The 21509-nt window shown below is 44.5% G+C and overlaps 1 protein-coding gene across 1 annotated transcript; it reads right to left on the reverse strand.

The window, feature by feature from the left end:
- Positions 1 to 2436: 2436 nt before the first annotated feature.
- On the reverse strand, positions 2437 to 17348 carry PXMP4 (peroxisomal membrane protein 4). Its single transcript, XM_078774725.1, has 4 exons — positions 17181 to 17348; positions 15397 to 15459; positions 7064 to 7262; positions 2437 to 6168 (listed from the first exon to the last, which is right to left on the reverse strand). The coding sequence occupies exons 1-4, from the start codon at positions 17285 to 17287 to the stop codon at positions 5893 to 5895; spliced, it is 645 nt and encodes a 214-aa protein (XP_078630851.1). The 5' UTR covers positions 17288 to 17348; the 3' UTR covers positions 2437 to 5892.
- Between the last annotated feature and the right edge of the window lie 4161 nt (positions 17349 to 21509).

Here is a 21509-nt window from a genome sequence, read left to right on the forward strand (position 1 = left end):
CGGCCATCTTGGATTTTGACGTGGCGACCCAAATTTCAATAGCGTTCTTCCTTATACGTCGATACACCCACACACCAGATTAGACGTTAGTAGTTCGTTTATTTTTCAACATATTTCGCTCACAAGGTTCAGACATATATATGGTGGCGGCCATCTTGGATTTTGATGTGGCGACCCAATTTTCAATAGCTTTCTTCCTCATGCCTAGATACACCCACACAATAGATTAGAAGTTAGTAGTTCATTTATTTTTCAAGATATTCCGCTCACAAGGTTCAGACATACATGGCGGTGGCCATCTTGGATTTTGACGTGGCGACCTAATTTTCAATAGGGTTCTTCCATATGCCTAGTTGCACCCACACACCAAATTAGAATTCGGTCCTTCGCTTACGCACGCACGCACACACGGACGGACGGACGGACTGACAGACAGGAGCCAATTGCAATATTGGCTTTTGCAAAAGCATGGGCATAATAAAAGTGGTCCATGATATGAAGTAAAGGTTAAAGTTGTTTTTCATGCATGTTCAACATGGCCACTGTTTCAATTCCTATCAAGGACGTAACAAGAGCAATTCGACTGCGTCGCCAACATGCCTCCGCGTAGTTCCCGCCCGTGACAATGGGTAGATGGCCTCGTTCAACAACAACAACAACATGCATTTTAAAGGCCATTTTCCCTGCTATAGCGGGGGTTAGCCTTGCGGTCCCCATGACAATCTTCTCCATTTTGCCCTATTTTCTGCATCTCTCCTTGTTAACCCCCTTGCCCGCATTTTTTCTTCCACCACCTTTAGCCAAGTCTTTCTCGGTCTTCCCCGTCCTCTACTTCCTTCGAAATTCATTTCCATCACTCTTCTCAACCAGTCACTTTCATCCTTCCTCAACACATGACCAAACCATCTCAACCTGTTCCTCTTCACAGCATCAATCACAGGATCTATTCCCATCATCTTTCGCAATTCATCATTTGTCTTCCTCTCTCTCAACGATACTCCGCACATCCGTCGAACCATTCGCATTTCCACCCTTTCCAACCTTCGTTGCTGCTCTACGTTCATTACCCATGTCTCGCTCCCATAAATCATAACACTTCTCACACATGCAGCATACACCTTTCCCTTCAGCTTCAACGACACTCCCCTCATCATCAGCACGCCACTTAGTTCCCGAAACTTCTTCCATGCACATCTCACTCTAGCAACCGTTGCCGAGTCTGATCCACCTTCTCCATTCAGCATGTCTCCGAGGTAGCAAAATGTTTTCACACCTTCCAGCTTCACGCCGTCTCCAAGATCCAACTCAACATTTCCTCCATCTGCAGCTCCCTCTGTGCACACCTTACATTTGAATGTAGCTGCCACACTGGTTAATGACCCTCTCAGACCACTACATTTTTGATGAACCCACTCAACGCACATTGTACATTGAATGGAGTTCACTCTGACACCCTTCCTACACACAGCACAGGGCCACTTCCCAGTTCTTTCCACCTCACCACATGCTTTACCACTTGCCATCACCTTCGTCTTTCCGATATTCACCTTCAGACCTTTTGTCTCCATACATTCCTTCCACTTGTTCATCTTTTCCTTCAGTCCATCCATACTTTCCGCAATCAACACCAGATCATCTGCATACAACAACTCCCACGGTAAACCCTCCTTTACGTTCTGAGCCAGCACCTGCATCACAGCTACAAATAGTAGTGGACTTAGTACCGACCCCTGATGCACTCCCACCTTCACTTCAAACTCACCACTGTTCCCGTCCTTCGTCCTTACAGCTGTGCACGCTCTTTTGTACATTGCCATCACGACTCTGATCAACCATTCCTCCACTCCTAACTTCCTCAATGCCCATGTCAATACTTTGCGTGGAACCCTATCGAATGCTTTCTCCAGATCAACAAACCCAAGAAACAACTTCTTCCTCTTCTCCATGTACTTCTCCTGCAACTGCGTCACAATGAAAAGCACGCCTGTCGTTCCTCTTCCTGGCATAAATCCAAACTGCATTTCGTCGATCTTCACTTTCTTCCTTATCCTCCTCTACAACACCCTTTCCAATACCTTCATTCCATGCTCCAATAACTTTATCGCTCGGTACGAGCCACACTCCAGAGGGTCACCTTTCCCCTTGTATAGAGGGACGAGGGTACTCAGTTCCCAATCCACTGGAATGCGGCCTCCTTTCACCACCAGATTACAGATCTCTGTCATTCTCTTCACACCCCAACTTCCTGCTGCCTTCAACATATCTCCCACAACTCCCGTCGGCCCTCCCACTTTTCTACCCTTCATTGCTTTTATCGCTTCCTCAACTTCCTTCTCAGTTATCTTCTCTGCCGGTCATAAAACTGGGTTACTCTCTATGTTGCCATCCCATTCATTCTCTGTATTCAACAGCATTTCCATATATCTTTTCCATCTTCCTTTAATTCCATCTGGGTCGACAACGATTTGTCCCACTTCATCCTTCAAGCAACTCACCCCCATCACATCACCCCTCTCTTTCGCTATCTGCTTTGCAATCCTGAATACTGCTCTCTGACCCTCTTCCGAATCCAAGCGTTCTCCGAACATTTTCCTACATGCCTCCTGCGCCTTTGCTACCTCTTTCTTTGCAGCCTTCCTGGCTGCCTTATAACTTTCATGCTCTGCTGTTTCTGCTCCCGTACCCTTCGCGTTCTGCCACTCCTTGAACTTCTTCCTCTTCTCGTCAATCCTCTTTCCAAATTCATCATCCCACCACCATGTTTCCGAGTGCCTCGGTGGTCCTTTTGTCCATCCACATACCTCACCAACGGCACCCAACAGACTAGCTTTCATTGACATCCAAACACTTTCAAGCTCAACCACATCATCCTCGACCCTACTCAGCCTCTCTTTTAATGCCTCCCATACTGTCACCTCTTTCAACCTCCACACCTTCATTCTCGGTTGGTACTTCAGCCGCCGAGCTCTCCTCGCACCTTTCACCCTTATGTCGCAGACAACCAAGTGGTGCTGTGAAACAGCCTCCTCCCGCAGGATCACCTTTGTGTCCTGGAGGTGCCCCCTATCTCGCCTACGCACCATCAGGTAGTCAACGGTTGTCGTCGACCCACCTGACGTGTATGTAACAAGCTTATTATCCTCTTTTTGGAACTGAGTATTTCAAATCAACAAATCAGCTCCATCAGCAAACTCCAAAATCCTTTCACCTTCTCCATTTCTCACACCATATCCGTAACCCCCATGAACTCCGTCAAAACCATCCATACTCCTTCCCACATGTCCATTTAAGTCTCCTCCTACCACAACAACTTCCTCATCTTTCACGTTTTCCATCAGCTTCTCTATCGCACACCAGAACTTGTCCTTCTCTTCATCGCTTCGACCAACCTGCAGAGCATATCCCGAGATGACGTTCACCAAGAGCTTTCCAATCATCATTTTCACCATCATCAACCTATCACTCACTCTAGTCACACTCACCACACTGTCTACAAACTCCTCAGAAAACCAACACCATTCACGCCCTCCAGGCACCCTTGCCACATAAACTTGTATTTCTGTCCCTGCCTACCATTCACCATTCTCACACCACTTCCCTTCCATCTCGTCTCTTGCACACAACATATGTCCACTCTTCTTCTGACGAATACTTCCACCACTTCTCCTGATCTCCCTGTCATTGTCCCTACATTCCATGTCCCAAACCTCAGAAACCGATCTCCTCGTTCACTCGCCCTCGTTCACTGTCCTAAAAATAATAAAGTTCGATTTAAATCCCTTCAGCTGTTCTCAAGATTCATATTTCTACCAGCCATGACAGGTTTCACATCGATCAGTGAAGCAGTTTCAGAGAAGGATTTTTTTTTAAATATCGGCTTTCAAGCTAATAAGGCTGCCAAATCACGTGGCATATGACATCAAAAATGTACACTCTGCATATATATGGGTAGGGGATCACGTTTGTGAAGTTTTGTGTTGATCGGATAAGGTTCGTTTTTCTATCCAAGATGGCTGCCAAATCACGTGACCTACAACGTCATCATTTTCAAACTATATGCAGCAATGGTGTTAGATGACATTTGTAAAGTTTCGCATCGATAGGGTAAGAGGTTTCTGATATACTAGCCGAAACCCGTGGAACATCCACGGAAGGGAGGATGTGGTGTATGGATAGAGTATACCATTATGGATGGCATAGGGGATTTGCTTGTCCGAGTAAGAGTTAGGAAGAAAGATGAGAATGAAGAGTGGATATATGAACAACGATCGCCGACACCGGCACAAATGCATGCTCTGGATTGTCCAATCAGCAGACGGCTTGCTTCGCCTTCGCCCAGCAGACGCCAATACGATGGCGTCGTAAGATGGCGTCGTATCGGCAGTTAATCGGATGCTTTTGGGCCCCAACGTCGGCTAATTCAGATTTTTCGAGTATGGCTGTACGTGATAAACAAAGAGCGCGGTTCGTAGATCGTAAATCCATTAGTGCCGTGGGCATCGGGTCACTGGGTGCGACGTAAAAGGGATAACAAAGTCGAGTCCTTACGCTATTATTATATAGATAATTATTTAATATTTTCCTTCAATCCAATATGGCTGCCACACCATGTGACCATTGACGTTTTCGTGATCAACTTTTAATCGCCATGCCTAGTCGATGACACACGGAAAGCTTCAAGTCGATCACTTCGGTGGTTTGGAAGATGTTTTTTTAAGGTTTTATTTTAAATCCTATACAGGCTGCCAAACCATGTGACCTATGATGTCATAAATTTAATATTTCAATAAAATAGCTCATCGATCATGTGCATGCAATTTCAAATTTTTAGGATAAGGAATTCGATTAAAACATTTATGGCCGCTATACTACTTCACCTATGATGTCATTATTATCATACTTTTGTTCCCCATTGGGAGTACTTGGCAATGTGCTGAGTTTCAATTTTTCGATTCAGCGGTTTCCGATAAATATATTTTTAATTATTTACGTTTTATCCAAGATGGCTGCCATACCACGTGACCTATGACCCTGAACGTTTAGTCTCAATTGGGCATGTGGTTGCTGATAAAAACGAGGTTTAGCCTGTTCAAATGGACGGACAACCCGGAAACATAATGCCTCTGGCCACTTTCGGGAGCAGAGGCATAATAATTGGAATTTCATCAGGAATACCCAGCAACAGCACCTGTATATGACTCTGGTTTCCCCACCCCGCCTCACCCACACTGCCCCCCACCTTCTCCCCACTCCACCCCACATCCCTTCAAATCGCATATCACAGTTTAAGGCAGGGATTTGGAATTTGGTCAGTACACCGGCATACAACGCCCATCAGTAAAATGTATTTTAAAATATTACATTTGACTAAGCGTCAAAATTCTACCATCACATTGCAATGAGGTTCATGCCTGGGCATACACGTGAGCGCACGTACATGCACACAATAATATTTCTGGCAATCCCCATAAACATTCCTTTCGGTTTGTTAGATCATGCATTTTCCAAACACACACACGCACACACACACAATGACAACACGGTGGCATGCAACACGCTATGTGCAACAAACAGCACGCTACACAGAACACACAGAGCTCCTCAGATGATTCACACACTTACTTTGTAAAGTGTAATCATTTCATTCAAGGGAGGTTAAAATGTACAGCTTAACAAGGTAGGCTCAAGATTCCTTGAATCATTATAAATGTAATTATTCGCAAAACATTGCCAATGTATAGCTTATATTGCAGCACAACCTATTGAGTTAAAGAAGTGTCATAGAGTTGTGGACAAAAGTCTTTGTAGTATGGCTTTAAAGTAAAATAAAAAAATAAAAATACCAAAGACTTTTTGGTGAGATGCCATACGAGTGAGTGGTTGGCGCTTTCATCACTGGCTGTCTTCACAGATCTGACGAGGTTTGTTAAAAACCAACCAGTCCATGACGTCATGCCAGACATTGCTGTCATCATATAGGTAAATCATGGAACCCCGCAGCGAGGGTTGCAACACATGCCGATGATATTCGAAGAGCCAAAGCACGATGCCCCAGATGAGTGCCGCAAAGAGAGGGAAGGGGTCCTGTGCTGTCCGTGGCAGCAAACCTCGTTCGGCGCCAAGACGTACCAAACCAAAAAGTATACGCGACAGTAAGTACATGTTGATCTGAGCAAATCACACAAAACGGTGCGGGAGGCAGAAATGTGTAGGTTTCAAAGGATTTAGATGTCATGTTGACAAGGTTCATCACAATCACGGAAGCAAACATAGGGGCAATACCCCTGGCGCTTACCTGGTAGAATAAACAGTATACTACACTGACTAAAGGTATCTTGAACCAATTTCAATATTTGCGAGAAGACAAGACAGCATGTAGAATCATAATAACATAATCATAAGACTTTAAACAAGCAAACAAAAAAATACCAATTTTGGGGGGAGACCCCGACTCCCCCCCCCCCCCCCCCCCCATTCCCATCCTGTATACCTTCTCAGACCCCAATTTTTCTAATGCCTTGAACAAACTTTAGCCCATCACAGGTGATGAAAGTTGTGGTGAAGTTTCATTTAAATCATGTGTGTAGTTTCAGAGAGGAAAGCAAATATCTATTCTGGGGGGTCCAACCTGGATCCACTTTGAGCCCCGGTAAAAGTCCTTAGACCCCAATTTTTTTTACTGCCGTGAACAAAGTTTAGTCACAACACAACAAATATCATTTGTCCCAAATTTGGTCGCAATCCCATCAGTGGTTTCGGAGAAAATGTTTCAAGTGTTTACGGACGGACAGACTGACGGAGGACACGCCATCGCATAAGCTCCCCTTAATTTCGTTTCAGGTGAGCTAAAAAACCAAAACAACGAAAAAAAATTCACATTTCTTTTGCCTAAAACACTCCCAAGCAGTCACTGATGAACCTCTGAAAGTTTGACGAAGATCCGTTCACCCATCTCTGAGAAAAATGGCGAAAAAGACAAACAGACGAACGGCTCTCTTATATAGGAGATGATCATGGACGTGTATGCCATAAACATTGCAGAATGGACAGTAGGTCAAAATACCTGACTGTTTATGCTGTTGTTGTTGCCGAACACAAGCCAACCTCCGACACAAGCGGCTAGGAAGGCTTGCGGCTGACGTGCACAACCCTGGAGCCAGCGCTGCGCACCTGTGAGGGACTTGTAAATGAACACGAAGCACGCCAGATTCCGCGAATGTGTGTACGTTGCACGCACGATGGTCTTCAGTTTCTCTTGCACACTGAGCGAGGAACAAAGAACAAAACAATGAAGGACATCTAAAAGGCTAAGCTGCTCATTTCAGAACTCCACACTTATTTCACATTTACTAAGCAATGGAGGTAACACACATCTTCTGAAAACTCCTATTGACCTCAGTGGTGCCTGGCACTCTGTGCATCCACTGCCACTAGGTGTCCTACCAACACCAGTTGCCCACCATACCTTTCAAATGCTTGGACTCAATGTAAGCCAGAAATAACTTGGAGTTCCCATTCAGCAGAAAGGCTAACCAGCCTCAATTGGATGTGGAATATCTAAGAAGTGTAAAACATTTTTCCATAGAGTGGCTCCAGCTGAAGCTTGCTTAATTGCTGACCAGATAGATATGTTCAAAACCACAATATATTTCCCAATCCCCAAACCCACCCTTCCCGAGCTAAAGTTAGAAATTGGGAATGTTGAAGACGTATGGATTGATATGGCATGGGAAGTGGTGGAATTAAAGATCTGAGCTCATTCAGCAAAGATAACGTCACACATAAATGAAACTGTATTCTACATGACTCCGTCCTTAATGAGTGAAAGGAACCACTTTTAGAGGCCATTTTTCCCCGCAGGGTGGGGGTTGGCCTTTTTTGGGCACCATGGTCCCCTTTTTGAAGCAATGTTTTATGGCCGGATGCCCTTCCTGCCGCCAACCCTGTTAGTCGCCTCTTGCGACACGCAGGGAATTACCAGTGAACTGGTACTCAATTGGCCGACCTCGGAAGGATGATAGGCTCAGTCAACCCCTCTGGCGTTAATTCAGCGATCGACTGGGATTCAAACCCAGGCTCCTAGGATCCCAAGTCAGCACCTTAACCGCTAAGCCAACACCAGGCTTAATGAGTGAAAGGATGAAATAATAACGTATTCCTGAGAGAATCTTGAGCAGTATTTATCTATTCAATTAGGAGAGATTTTTGGATGGTACACATCTTTCCTAGGTAGCATTTTAATGCCCATTCTAAGTTGACCTAAATGGATTAAGATCCTTATCCAATCCTTAATAAGGACACCTTCAACGGAAGTGATATAAGGACACCACGTCCCACAATCTCTGGGAAGGCACGGCAATGTCCTCACAACCAAGCAACTACCATAACCATTGTTACCAGGAATTGTTTTTTTGTTGTATACTTGGTCGAGGCTTGTATAAGAGCTAACAAATATAACATAAAATAAAGGGGACGGGAAACAAGAGGGGGAGAGAGAGGAAAACACAACAGTAGAGGACAGGGACATAAGGAGATATGTGGAAGGGAGAGGGCTGTGGCCGTGCACACGGAATAAACAAGATGGACACTACGGGGGATTTCAGGAAAGAAAACCGGGAATTTGAAGGAGGTGGGTTTGATGTGTATTAACGGGGGTAGAAAGACCAAGGTTTTGGATGGGGGAATATAAGAGATGGTGGTGAACAGCTGTTTTGAAGACCTGGAGGGAGGAGTGGGATTGAAGACCTGGAGGGAGGAGTAGGATTGAAGAGAGTGAGGGAGTTTGTTCCAGCGGCGGGAAAAAAGAGGAATGAAAGAGTGAAGGTGAGCAGAGAGTCTTGATTTTGGCAGTTTCACCAGAAGAGGGTTACTAGTTACTACTGGCAGACCTTGTGCGTCCTGTAGGAATATTTGGGGGACAGAGCACAGAGAAAGCTGGGGGAGCTCGGCCGGAGAAGAGTCGGTAGAAGACAGAAAGACCACCAACCTGCCTGCGGTGAGTGACTGAAAGGCCCTCAGAGATAGCTTCATCACGGGAAATACCAATTATTCTAAAGAACTTGAATTATGCAGCGTGAAGCCAAGCTAGGTGTGAGGCAGGAGCACCAGCCCAGAGGGGAGAGCAGTACTCCTTCAAGCTGTGGATGAAAGCCTTGTATGTGGCGAGGTCAGAAGTGCCGAGAAAGGACTTTGCACGACGGAGGATTCCCAGTCAGCGACTGGCTTTGGAGGCCAGCTTGGAAATGTTTTTTCCAGAAAAGATCATGGCAGATAGTGAGACCCAAACCTTGAGTGACAGAACTTCTTGGAGAGGATTATTCAGAAAGTAGATGGGAGGGTTTTCCAGTCGGTCTTTTCGGAGAGGCAAAGTGAGAGTGTGAGATTTGTCAGGATTGAAAGACACGTTCCACTTGTTTGACCAGTTTGCGATTTTATCGAAGTGTGCAGAGATGTAGACGATGGAGAAAATATTGAGAGGTCTGATCTTAGGCCAGCTTGATGGCCAAACTGAAGACTAGTGAAGCTTCACATGTACCAGATCAGGCAGAGAGAATGAACACGTGTTTGCAAGTCATCAGACCCATACCCAGTTCGTCATGATAATTAAAATCATAACAAAAGAGGCACAGGGTAGAGAGCAAGTGTGAGCAAGTTAGAGAGAACTCCATGGTTTTAGTGACACAGAGAAATGGAGCTACCAGGATCATGCTAGTGTAATGAACATCTTGACACAGCCTCCTGCACATGTGATAAACCAATCAAATGGTAGATAACATACCCAGGAGGAAAGATGATGAAATCCAAGATGTTGTTGGTGAGTAAGGTTGTGTATTGGCTGTGGTGGTACATTAAATCAGCCATTATGGAAAAGCTGGATTTGCCTACACAAAAAAGATCACAGTGCCAGCATGTGCAGTCTCAGCAACACAGTTGGGGAACCCAATTGGGCATAAAGGGCCAGTTTATAGTACAGCGCTAGCATCCAAGCGGACTGAGCCAATGAGGCTCCTCAAAACAAATGGCCAATGAGGCAGCAAAGAACAAAGCAAAGCATTTAGAAATGCAGCACCTGGACAAGTTTGTTTCGATTAATTGTGTCGCACGTGCAATACTCATTTTTACCTAAGCCGCCTAAGGTGGATGGGGATTATGCTTTCACCCCTCTTTGTTTGTGAGCAAGATATCTGAAAAAGTCACAGACGGATTGAGCCGAAACATGGTGGAAAGGTTGGGTGTGTGGGTGACAAGGACGAATTGATTTGATTTTGGTGAAGATCCAGATCCAGATACGACCTATCAGTGGGATACAAAACGTAAACTGTTCAGCCTGGCAGAGGGAGGTATGTGGTCTACCGAGTGTCGTTGTAGTTATTCATGTAATCAATTGGTTGTGCCGGCAAATTACATTATGCACCTCTCTCGATTTGTGTTCCCAATCACCACAAACACAAGCCGAAGTGTGTATGTGTGTGTGTGTGTGTGTGTGTGTGTGTGTGTGTGTGTGTGTGTGTGTGTGTGTGTGTGTGTGTGTGTGTGGCGTGTGTGCGATTGTGGGTGTGTGGTTTATCTGTTTAATATTCCACTGGTTAAATTTGTTCATGGAAACAATCAACACAATATCATTGCAAATGGATGCCAAGATGGAGGGAGAAGAAGCATTATTCCATGAAAGATGTAAGGATGGCTTCACATAATAGTTTATTGTGACCATCCCTACCATGTGACCATCCGATTTGGTTTTGGAGGAAAAGCGCTACCTTGTTTACATACTTTTTGGCATACCATCCCTACAACCTTTCAAATTTTTTAAATATATTTTTTATTACTTGTAAGATAGGTACCCATAATCATTTGGGGGAAGAGAGGGGTATATGGACATTGGCAATACAGACAGGTAAATTGTGATTGGATGCATGTGACCTGTGGGTACGTATATGCATGCTGTGCTGATGGGATGTTGGATGTTCTGATTCTTATATGTATGGATGTTATTTTGTGTGAACGTGTCATCTGTGTTAATTCAATCCGAAACCCCTATTCTACCCTCCCCCCCTCCTGTTGCCCAATGCAGGCCTTGCATGCTATGTACCCTCAGTCACCTGAATTGCATTTCCCTGTGCTTTCGTTAATGTGTACAGCAAGGATAAAGCACTTCTACCATTTCACAGCTTAGATAAATCAAAAACACACCCTTTGGCAATGAGCAACGAAATTTGAGAATATGATGACATTTCCTTTGGTGACGCAGACTGAGAATTTGACCCAAACACCTCCAGGAAAAGTAACCATCCAAGTAAGTGAAGTACAGATGATCCGCCATGGAAAACCTCTTTTGAAGCCAAAGTGAAGCTATAATAGGCCAGAATTAACCCTGGATGAAGACCTATCGTGAAGACCTTAAAACAAAAAGAAACAAGAAAAAGAGCAATCAGAGATTGCAAACCCTCGCCAGCATGTATTTTCAGTGGTTTTTAAGGCTTTTGTGTTAAAACAAATATGGCGGCCGAACCACGTGATCGATGACGTCATCATTTATTTTTTTCCCTCCACCAATTTATGCCCACATGACGCTCAAGAAATTTCATCTTGATCGGATGAAGTTTTGTACTTGTCGAATTATGACGTCATAATGGAGGCACCTATGACATCATCATTAACATATTGTATTCCCCATGGAGAGTTCTTTACAATGAGCCATGTCTCAATTTTTTCTATTCAGCGCTTTCGGAGATATAGAGGGGCAAAGTTTTTCGGTTTGTCCAAGATGGCGGCCGAACCACGTGACCGATGACGTCATTATTATTTTTTTCTTCACCAGTTTATGCCGACATGGCGTTCGAGAAATTTCATCTTGATAGGATGAAGTTTTGTACTTGTCGAATTATGACATCATAATTATCATTAAAATATTCTGCAGGTGGAGTTGCACCTATGGTGAAAATTTCCTGTCAATCGGGCCAACGGTTGCAGAGAAAATCATATTTATTCTGTGCGGACTAACACAAACAAACGGACTCAAATGCAATACCCTCTCCTCTGGCGAAGGTAACAATAAATAGCAATCAGAGATTGCAGACCCTCGCCAGGACGTGTTTTTAGTGCTTTTTAAGGCTTTTGTGCAAAAACAAATATGGCGGCCGAACAACGTGACCGATGACGTCATCTTTTTTTTCTCCACCAATTCATTCATAGATGACGCTCAAGAAATGTCATCTTGATCGGATGATGTTTTGTACTTGTTGAATTATGACGTCATAAAGGAGGAACCTACGACATCATCATTAACATATGTGATTCCCCATGGAGAGTTCTTTACAATGCGACATGTCTCAATTTTTTCGATGCAGTGCTTTCGGAGATATAGAGGTGCAACATTTTTCGATTAGATATAGCGGTGCAACATTTTTCGATTTTTCCAAATTGTGCACGTACCACGTGAATTATGACATCATAATTAGCATAAAAAAATTAAACAGGAGGACGTGCACCTATGGTAAAAATTTCCTGTCAATCAGAACAATGGTTGCAGAGAAAATCATATTTATTCTGTGCAGACAAACAGAGACAGACAGATGAAAAATCACTCATAGAACGACACTTGGAAAAAGAGAACAAAGCAGAATGGCAGTCAGTAGAGCATCTGTTTGACCTCTGAAATAATTGGTGGTTGAATTCAGTTAGCTGACATGAAAATCCAATTCAAATTTCAAGTCAATCGGATGAAAATTGAGGCTTTTAGAAATTTGAAAAACGTGGTTGACCTTTGGCCTATGTTGATCTCAAAAATGGCTGGTGGTTGAATTCAGTTCACTGATATGTAAATCCCATTCAAATTTCAAGTGAATCGGATGAAAATTGAGGATTTAAGAAATTTGAAATTGTTGTTGACCTTTGGCCTATGTTGACCTTTGGCCTATGTTGACCTTTTGGCCTATGTTGATCTCAAAAATAGTTTGTGGTTGAATTCAGTTCGTTGAAATGAAAATCCTATTCAAATTTCAAGTCAATCAGATTAAAATTGAGGATTTTAGAGATTTAAAAAAAAGTGGTTGAACTTTGGCCTATCCTGATCTCAAAAATAGTTGGTGGTTGAATTCAGTAAGCCGATATATAAATCCTATTCAAATTTCAAGTCAATCGGATGAAAATTGAGGATTTTAGAAATTCGAAAAAAGTGAATGACCTTTGGCCTATGTTGACCTTTTGGCCTAAGCTGATATCAAAACAAGTTGGTGGTTGAATTCAGTTGGACGATGTGTATATCCTATTCAAATTTCAAGTGAATCGGATGAAAATTGAGGATTTTAGACATTCGAAAAAAAGTGGTTGACCTTTGGCATATGTTGACCTTTTGACCCCAAAAATATATAGGATTTTGTCGGACCACGAACTCTACCATTTGGTGAAGTTTCGTGAAGATCGGTTTAAAATTGTGACCTGTAGGCAAGTATAAGTGAGCGGACAGACAAACACACAAAGACAAACACACAAACCGGAGTGAGCAACATACTTGCAAAAAAAATAAATAATTTTGGCCAAGACACAAACAAACAAACTCAAATACAACACCCTCTTCTCTAAGCGAGGGTAATAAATACAGGTATTAAGGCTCAAGGAGGAGATTAACAGGGGAAAAAGGGGCCAACAGCCACAAAGGCAAAACAGTGCAGAACACACTGATAAACCACAACACGAAAGGAGGAATTGTGAGTGAAGAGGCAAAACTGGGTCATGGAGGGTGGAAGGATCCCACCATGTCTCAGAGCTCAGGAGTTGAAATGAGAGAGACTCTCAGATGGTGTGGGCATTAAACTTGAAAACCACAATGGAATATCTCTATATAATCCCTGTGGGAAGATTGATCAGAAATAATCATCATTCCAAACTATCAAGCTGGAGTTCCCCAAGGTAGTGTTCTGGGCCCTGTGCTTTTTCTGGTCTTCATCAATGATCTCTCCGACTCTCTGGAAAATCCTCTCTAACTCTCTGCTGATGACTCCACTCTCTGCCGCTCCATTCCTCATCCCTCAGATCGGCAGTCTGCAGCCTCTTCACTCTCTGCAGACCTGGACAAAATCACAGACTGGTCAAACAAGTGGAACATGTCTTTCAATCCTGACAAATCTCACACTCCCACTATGTCTCTCCGAAAAGACCGTCTGGAAAACCCTCCCAAATAAATCCTCTCGAAGAAGTCCTGTCACTCAAGGTTTTGGGTCTCACTATCTGCCATGATCTTTCTTGGGAAAACCACATTTCCAGGCTGACCTCCAAAGTCAGTCGCCAGCTGGGCATCCTCCGTCATGAAAAGTCCTTCCTTGGCACACCTGAGCTCCTCACCACATACAAAGCTTTCATCCACAGCTCGATGGCACACTGCTCTCCCCCTCTGGGCTGGTGCTCCTGCCTCACACCTAGCTCGGCTTCACGCTGTAGAAATCAAGGCTTTCAGGATGATTGGAATCTCCCGCGATGAAGGTTATTCTACGGGCCTATCACTCGCTCACGGCAGGCAGGTTGACGGTCTTTCTGTCTTCTACCGACTCATTTTCAGCCTTGCTCTCCCAGCTCTGTCCTCCAAATATTCCTTTAGGATGCACAAATCTGCCAACAAACCTTTTCTGGTGAAATTTCCAAAATCAAGACTCTCTGCTCACCTTCACTCTTTCATTCATCTTTTCTCCCACCTCTGGAACAAACTCCCACACTCTCTTCAATCCCACTCCTCCCCCCTCCAGGTCTTCAATCCCACACCTCCCTCCAGGTTTTCAATCCCACTCCTCCCTCCAGGTCTTCAATCCCACTCCTCCCTCCAGGTCTTCAATCCCACTCCTCCCTCCAGGTCTTCAATCCCACTCCTCCCTCCAGGTCATTAAAACAGCTGTTATCTTACCTGTTATCACCATCTCTTATCTTCCCCCATCCAAATCCTTGATTTTTTTCTACCCCCATTAATACACCCCAAATCCACCTTTTTCAAATCTCGTTTTCTTTCCTGAAAGTCCTAGTAGTGTCCATATTGTTTATACCATGTACCCCGCCCCAGCCCTCTCCCTTCCACAGATCTACCGATGTCCCTGTTCTCTGCTGATGCTGTGCTTCACTCTCTCTCGCTCTCTTGTCTCCCGCTCCCTTTATTACATGTTTTATGTGTCTGTTTATGTTTTTATGTGTTTTATGCGTTAGCTCTTACACGAGCCTCGACTTTGTATCCAAAAAACCCTAAAAAAAAAAAAACAATTACACAATTACCTTCAAGTATGACAAATCATGTCACAAGTCATGTAATTATTATTTTACATGAGTAACATGTGGTTAAAGCAATGTCTCAACCTGATAATGTAAGGAACAATCTCTACATAACACAAGTTTGGTTTTGGAAGAATTCCCTCTCACCTGCTGCTTCGAAACAGAAATGTCGTTACTAAGGCGTGGGGAGCGCGAACCTTGGCACCATATCTGCAGCACAGAACACTCCGATTAGGCAATTCAATGACTGGTGCAGGGGTCTGCTTATCGTCAGGTTTTAGAGATTCTGAAGAGGAAAAGGATTGCTAATTCCTAATCACCAATTTCACAACCTTGTGTCGGGAATGATGGCGTGTGAACACAGTCGATGGTGCATGGACTGCATTAACTTCATTTACTTCAAGCTTGCGGACATCAATTGACAAAATATGAACAGCCAAGATCATCAATGGTTCGCATTTGGTCCCACCAGGTTGCTGAGGGGTCCTGCCACGTCGCGGTGGGGTCCCGTCAAGGAGGGGACCTCCCACGTCACTGAGGGGTCCCGCCACATCGCTGAGGTGTCCCGCCACGTTGCGAAGGGGTCCCGCCACGTCACGGAGGGGTCCCGCCACGTCACGGAGGGGCCCCGCCACACCACGGAGGGGTCCCGCCACACCACGGATGGGTCCCGCCACACCACGGATGGGTCCCGCCACACCACGGAGGGGTCCCGCCACACCACGGAGGGGTCCCGCCACACCACGGAGGGGTCCCGCCACACCACGGAGGGGTCCCGCCACACCACGGATGGGTCCCGCCACACCACGGAGGGGTCCCGCCACACCACGGAGGGGTCCCGCCACACCACGGAGGGGTCCCGCCACACCACGGAGGGGTCCCGCCACACCACGGAGGGGTCCCGCCACACCACGGAGGGGTCCCGCCACACCACGGAGAGGTCCCGCCACACCACGGAGGGCTCCTGCCACACCACGGAGGGCTCCCGCCACACCACTGAGGGGTCCCGCCACACCACGGAGGGGTCCCGCCACACCATGGAGGGGTCCCGCCACACCACGGAGGGGTCCCACCACACCATCGAGGGGTCCCACCAGACCACGGAGGGGTGCCACCACATCACTGATGGAACCCGCCACATCGATGAGGTCTCCCGGCACATAGTGGAGGGGTGCCGCCCCATTGCAGGGACCCCACAAAGCAGTGCCACTGCATCGCAATGGTTTTGTCGTATTAGCTCACAAAAGCTTCGAGACCATCACACTTATTCTTAAGTTTTCATCTTTAGCTCACCTGGAACGAAGTTCCGGGGAGCTTATGCGATGGCGGGGTCGTCCGTCCATCAGCCCGTAAACACTTGCAACTTCTTCTCCGAAACCGCTGATGGGATTGCGACCAAACTTGGCAGAAATGATATTTGTTATGTTGTGACTAAAGTTTTTTCACGGCATTAAAAAAAAATCGGGTCTAAGGGCTTTACCAGGGTCAAAGTGGATCCAGGTTTGACCCCCAAAATAGGAATTTGCTTGTTTCACAGAAACTACACACACTATTTCGATGAAATTTGACCACAACGTTCCGTTCAACACCCGTGTTGTGCCAAAGCTTGTTCACGACATTAAAAAAATGTGATGGAGCCTGGAGGAGCTACAAAGACCTTAGTGGATATCAAGTGTGCTTTTCCATGAATTACCAGGAATTTAGCACCAATACAATGGGTAAGTACACATGATAAGTGCTATTCAAAACTGGGTTCTTTAAATAATGAGCTCGGGGGCAGGTGGGGGACGGAAAGGCGCTGCATCAGGGATCACGCCGTCCTGCATATCGGGGATTTTCATCCCACTATCTTGTTTGCTCATGCATTACCATTACAATTACATGGAATTAACCGATCAAAACTCCGAAACACGAGCTATAAGTTTACTTACACTGCTCCGTTCCGGAAGCCTTTGAGCAGAGCGAGAAGCGCTTGGTATTTTTTAATAAGTAAAATCTTGTTTACCAGTTTAATCGCTCGATCTAACCCGGGCGGCATTTTAAAATCGCCTCCCGTTCCCTTTCCTTTTGCGTCACACCCTTTTCGTTGTCGCCTTCGAATGTGTGCTAATTCCAGATGAAATATAACGATAATTACTCAATTAAAATATATATGAGCAATAAATAGAAAGTAAACAGAGCCTGAGTTGATTTAGAGAACCCACGTCTCGAAATTAAGGCAGAAATCTGACACGAACTTCACCGTCATGGCCATCGTAACCGGACAACAGATGATAATGTGAGTTTCTTTCCAAAGAGCTTCAATGGAAGAGCACATTAGGCCGATCAAGGCCTGCGCAATGTTTGTCAACCTATGGCTGTTTGTCATGATTACGGTATTTATTTTATTAATATTTATTTTTTTAAAGATGAAAATTATACTCTCAGCCAGTAGAAAACGAATTATACATTTTTATCGAACTTTCATTTATATTATAAGCAAAGCTCACATCGTTTCATATATCAATCATTGCCAGAATACCATGTTAAATCTCATCATCGTTGTTGGTTTTGTGGTTATTTACCTTTTCGTGTGCTGGATATGAAATTGGTGTTGGCCTATAAAAACACCACAGACTCAGAGTCAAAAGAAAACTCAATCACAGTTGAAATGCAATGAAGTCTTCAAATGAAGTCCAGTTGATGAAAAATCCTTCCCGTCGTCTCTCCGGCTGTTTCCGAAGAAGGATTCCTTGTTGTCGATGTCGAATCAAGATGGCGTCGGATGCAGAGGAGGAAAGTGCTCGGTTGTTGTCGTCGTGGTTGCTCATCCAAGCAAACAAATCCACTTCACTCAATGGTCGTGGTGGTGTGGAATGAAACTCACTACCGGTACTTACATGTTGACGTGCTGTGTGACTTCTGAAATACACGAAAATGTCACCTCATTTGTCTGTCAAGGACACCACAGATTGCCCAATAATATTCACATGAGTTTCTTTCTTATCATGAGCTGATTAGCCCTTTTAGCAAATGTTAAGAAAAATAGAAAGGGGGCAATACCCCTGGACATCTCAACTGGTATAATAACGATACGTCGGGAACCCCCCACGTCCCTCAGAAGCCCCATTTTTGATCTGAGTGCTTGACACTCGAACCAAAATTGTTCTATAGGTCCTTACCTTCAAATTGGTACTGAAAACGAAACTTTTGCATCAATTTGAAATGAAAAGAAAAAATTACCCATGCCTCCTCCCCCCAAGCCCTCTCCCTCCCACAGATCTTTCGATGTCCCTATTTGCTGTTGTACTTGTGTGCTTCCCTTTCTCTCCCCATCTTGCCTCCCGCTCCCTTTATTGTATGTTTTGTGTGCCGGTTTGTTTTTTGTCCCCCGTCGCGCAGCGGAGCGAAAGGGGGACTATGGCTTTCCCCTCCGTCCGTGTGTCCGTCCGTCCGTCCGTCTGTGCGTGCATGCATGTGTGCGTGCGGGCATGCGTGCGTGCGTGCGTAAGCGAAGGACCGCATTCGAATTTGGTGTGTGGGTGCAACCCACGTCAAAATCCAAGATGGCCGCCGCCATGTATGTCTGATGCCATGTATGTCTGAACGTTGTAACAGGCATATCTTGAAAAATAAGCGAAGTACCAACTTCTAATCTGGTGTGTGGGTGTATCTCGGCATAAGGACGAACGCTATTGAAAATTGGGTCGCCACGTCAAAATCCAAGATGGCCGCCACCATATATATGTCTGAAACTTGTGAGCGAAATATCTCGAACAATAAGCGAAGTACCAACGTCTAATCTGGTGTGTCGGTGTATCTATTGGGTCGCCACGTCAAAATCCAAGATGGCCGCCACCATATATATGTCTGAAACTTGTGAGCGAAATATCTCGAAAAATAAGCGAAGTACCAACGTCTAACCTGGTGCGTGGGTGTATCTAGGCACAAGGAAGAACGCTGTTTAAAATTGGGTCGCCACGTCAAAATCCAAGATGGCCGCCGCCATGTATGTCTGAATCTTGTGAGATGAATATCTTGAAAAATAAGCGAAGTACCAACTTCTAATTTGGTGTGTGGGTGTATCTCAGCATAAGGAAGACCACTATTGTAAATTGGGTCGCCACGTCAAAATCCAAGATGGCCGCCACCATATATATGTCTGAACCTTGTGAGCGAAATATCTTGAAAAATAAGCAAAGTACCTTCTGGTGTGTGGGTGTATCTAGGCATAAGGAAGAACGCTACTGAAAATTGGGTCGCCACGTCAAAATCCAATATGGCCGCCTCCATGTATGTCTGACCCTTGTGAGCAAAATATCATATCATAGCATGTTTTCTGCGTGTTCCACTTTGTCAACTCACATCACTTCCCCGACGGGGGACCTAGGCGTAACGCTTGTTTGTGATTGATGTTAGCTCTTTCATGAGCCTCGATCTTGTACACACACACAAAAAAAAAACGAACGGCAACATTGCTACTTGTCGTCATGCTTCGATGCAATCAGTTGCACTTCCTTCTTCTGCATGGAGTAAGTTCGTTAGTGTTAGACATTGTCAGACCATAATGTTTCCAATGACAACAGATTTGCTTTCACACACTGATTTTTACAGTAAATAGCCAGAAGTTACATTTACTCAATCTGCCACTCCTGAAACTGTCATAAAGCTTCTCCACACCTTTTAGTCAAGAAGGATTTCCAGACGACGTCATAAATGATCATGGACAACATCTAGATTCATACAAGTTCCCTACTGATCTTGCTGAAAGAGATATTGATTATTTACATTCTCCCCTCGACCATCCAGAAGGCAATGGTGAAATCGAACAATTTAATAAGGTAATAATGAAGGTGTGCAAACTGCCAAAATTACACACCACCCAGTCAACTCTGTACACACCCAATCAATGCTGTGTCTCGATGGATTCCACATCATTCTGCTGGTGTTGAATCATCTGTAACGCTTCACCGACGTCACATGAAGACTAAATTCGATGTTTCTGGAACAACTAAAATTCCTTCTCTCTGCATATAAAGGATGATGCAAGTAGAGTTCAAAAAAACTAGAACGCCACTCAGTAGAGCGCATACTCCCGCCGTGGGTTTAGTTGGAATAATACGTTTTGTTTAACATCCTCTCTCCCCAAAACAATAAATGAAAAATAAAGCAGGCCCGAACTGTCAGAGAATTAATTTTGATATATCTCGGAATTGGAGGAGAAAAACTTCATTTAAGAATAAGAATAAAAGCTTTAATGCAGTAAAACAGAAAAAATCTTTCCCAAAAAAATTCCCCAAAAAAAATTCCTGGATCTGGAATAATATCCTGAGCTTCACCAAAAACTAATCAATTCTTCCTTATCTCAAGGGCAATCATACCACCAACTTTCATCCAAATCCGTTCAGAACTTTTCCAGATATCTTGTTCACAAACACACGAACACACACACACACACACGCACACACACACACACACGGACGGACACGATCGAATGCATTACGCCCTGGCGGGAGTAACTAGAACGGCACTCAGTAGAGAGCATACCTCTGCCAGGTGAACAGTTTACGTTTTGTATCATAGAGTAGACCAGAAAATCACATTTAAACAAAATCTTCCGTCCACAATTTTTTGAGACCCTGCTATGTATCCTGCCATGCTATGCTATGTTATCCTGCTATGTATCGTTTTTGGCCCTATCTCCCAATGGTGAAGAATGACTTAAACATTCTACTAGTCGGATCCGACTCCGGATCTTCACCAAAATCTAATGATTTCGTCCTTGTGACATACACTACATCTCTGTCTAATTTCGTCCGAATTAGTCCACAACTTTTTGAGATTTCCTGCTATGTATAGTTTTTGGTCCTATCTCCCAATCGTGAAGAATCACTTAAAAAATTAAATAATTCTAATATCCGAATCCATATTCAGATCTTCACCAAAATCGATTCGAATCATCCTTGTGAGACACCCAACCTCTCTACCATGTTTCGTCCAAATCCATCCATAACGTTTTGAGATAACCTGCTATGTCTAGATTTTGGCCCTATCTCCCAATGGTGAAGAATCACTTAAACAAGTCTGGTACCGGATCCGAATCCGGATCTTCACCAAAATCGAATCATTTCGTCCTTGTCATATACGCTACATCTCTGCCAAATTTCGTCCGAATCCGTCAACAACTCTTTGAGATATCTTGTTCACAAACAAACGGACAGACAAATGGACAGACAGGGGAGAAAACAGAACCTCCATCCACCTTTGGTGGCGTATAACCA

Source organism: Myxine glutinosa, chromosome 3, assembly GCF_964187855.1.
Source record: "Myxine glutinosa chromosome 3, kmMyxGlut1.1, whole genome shotgun sequence".
Lineage (NCBI taxonomy): Eukaryota > Metazoa > Chordata > Myxini > Myxiniformes > Myxinidae > Myxine > Myxine glutinosa.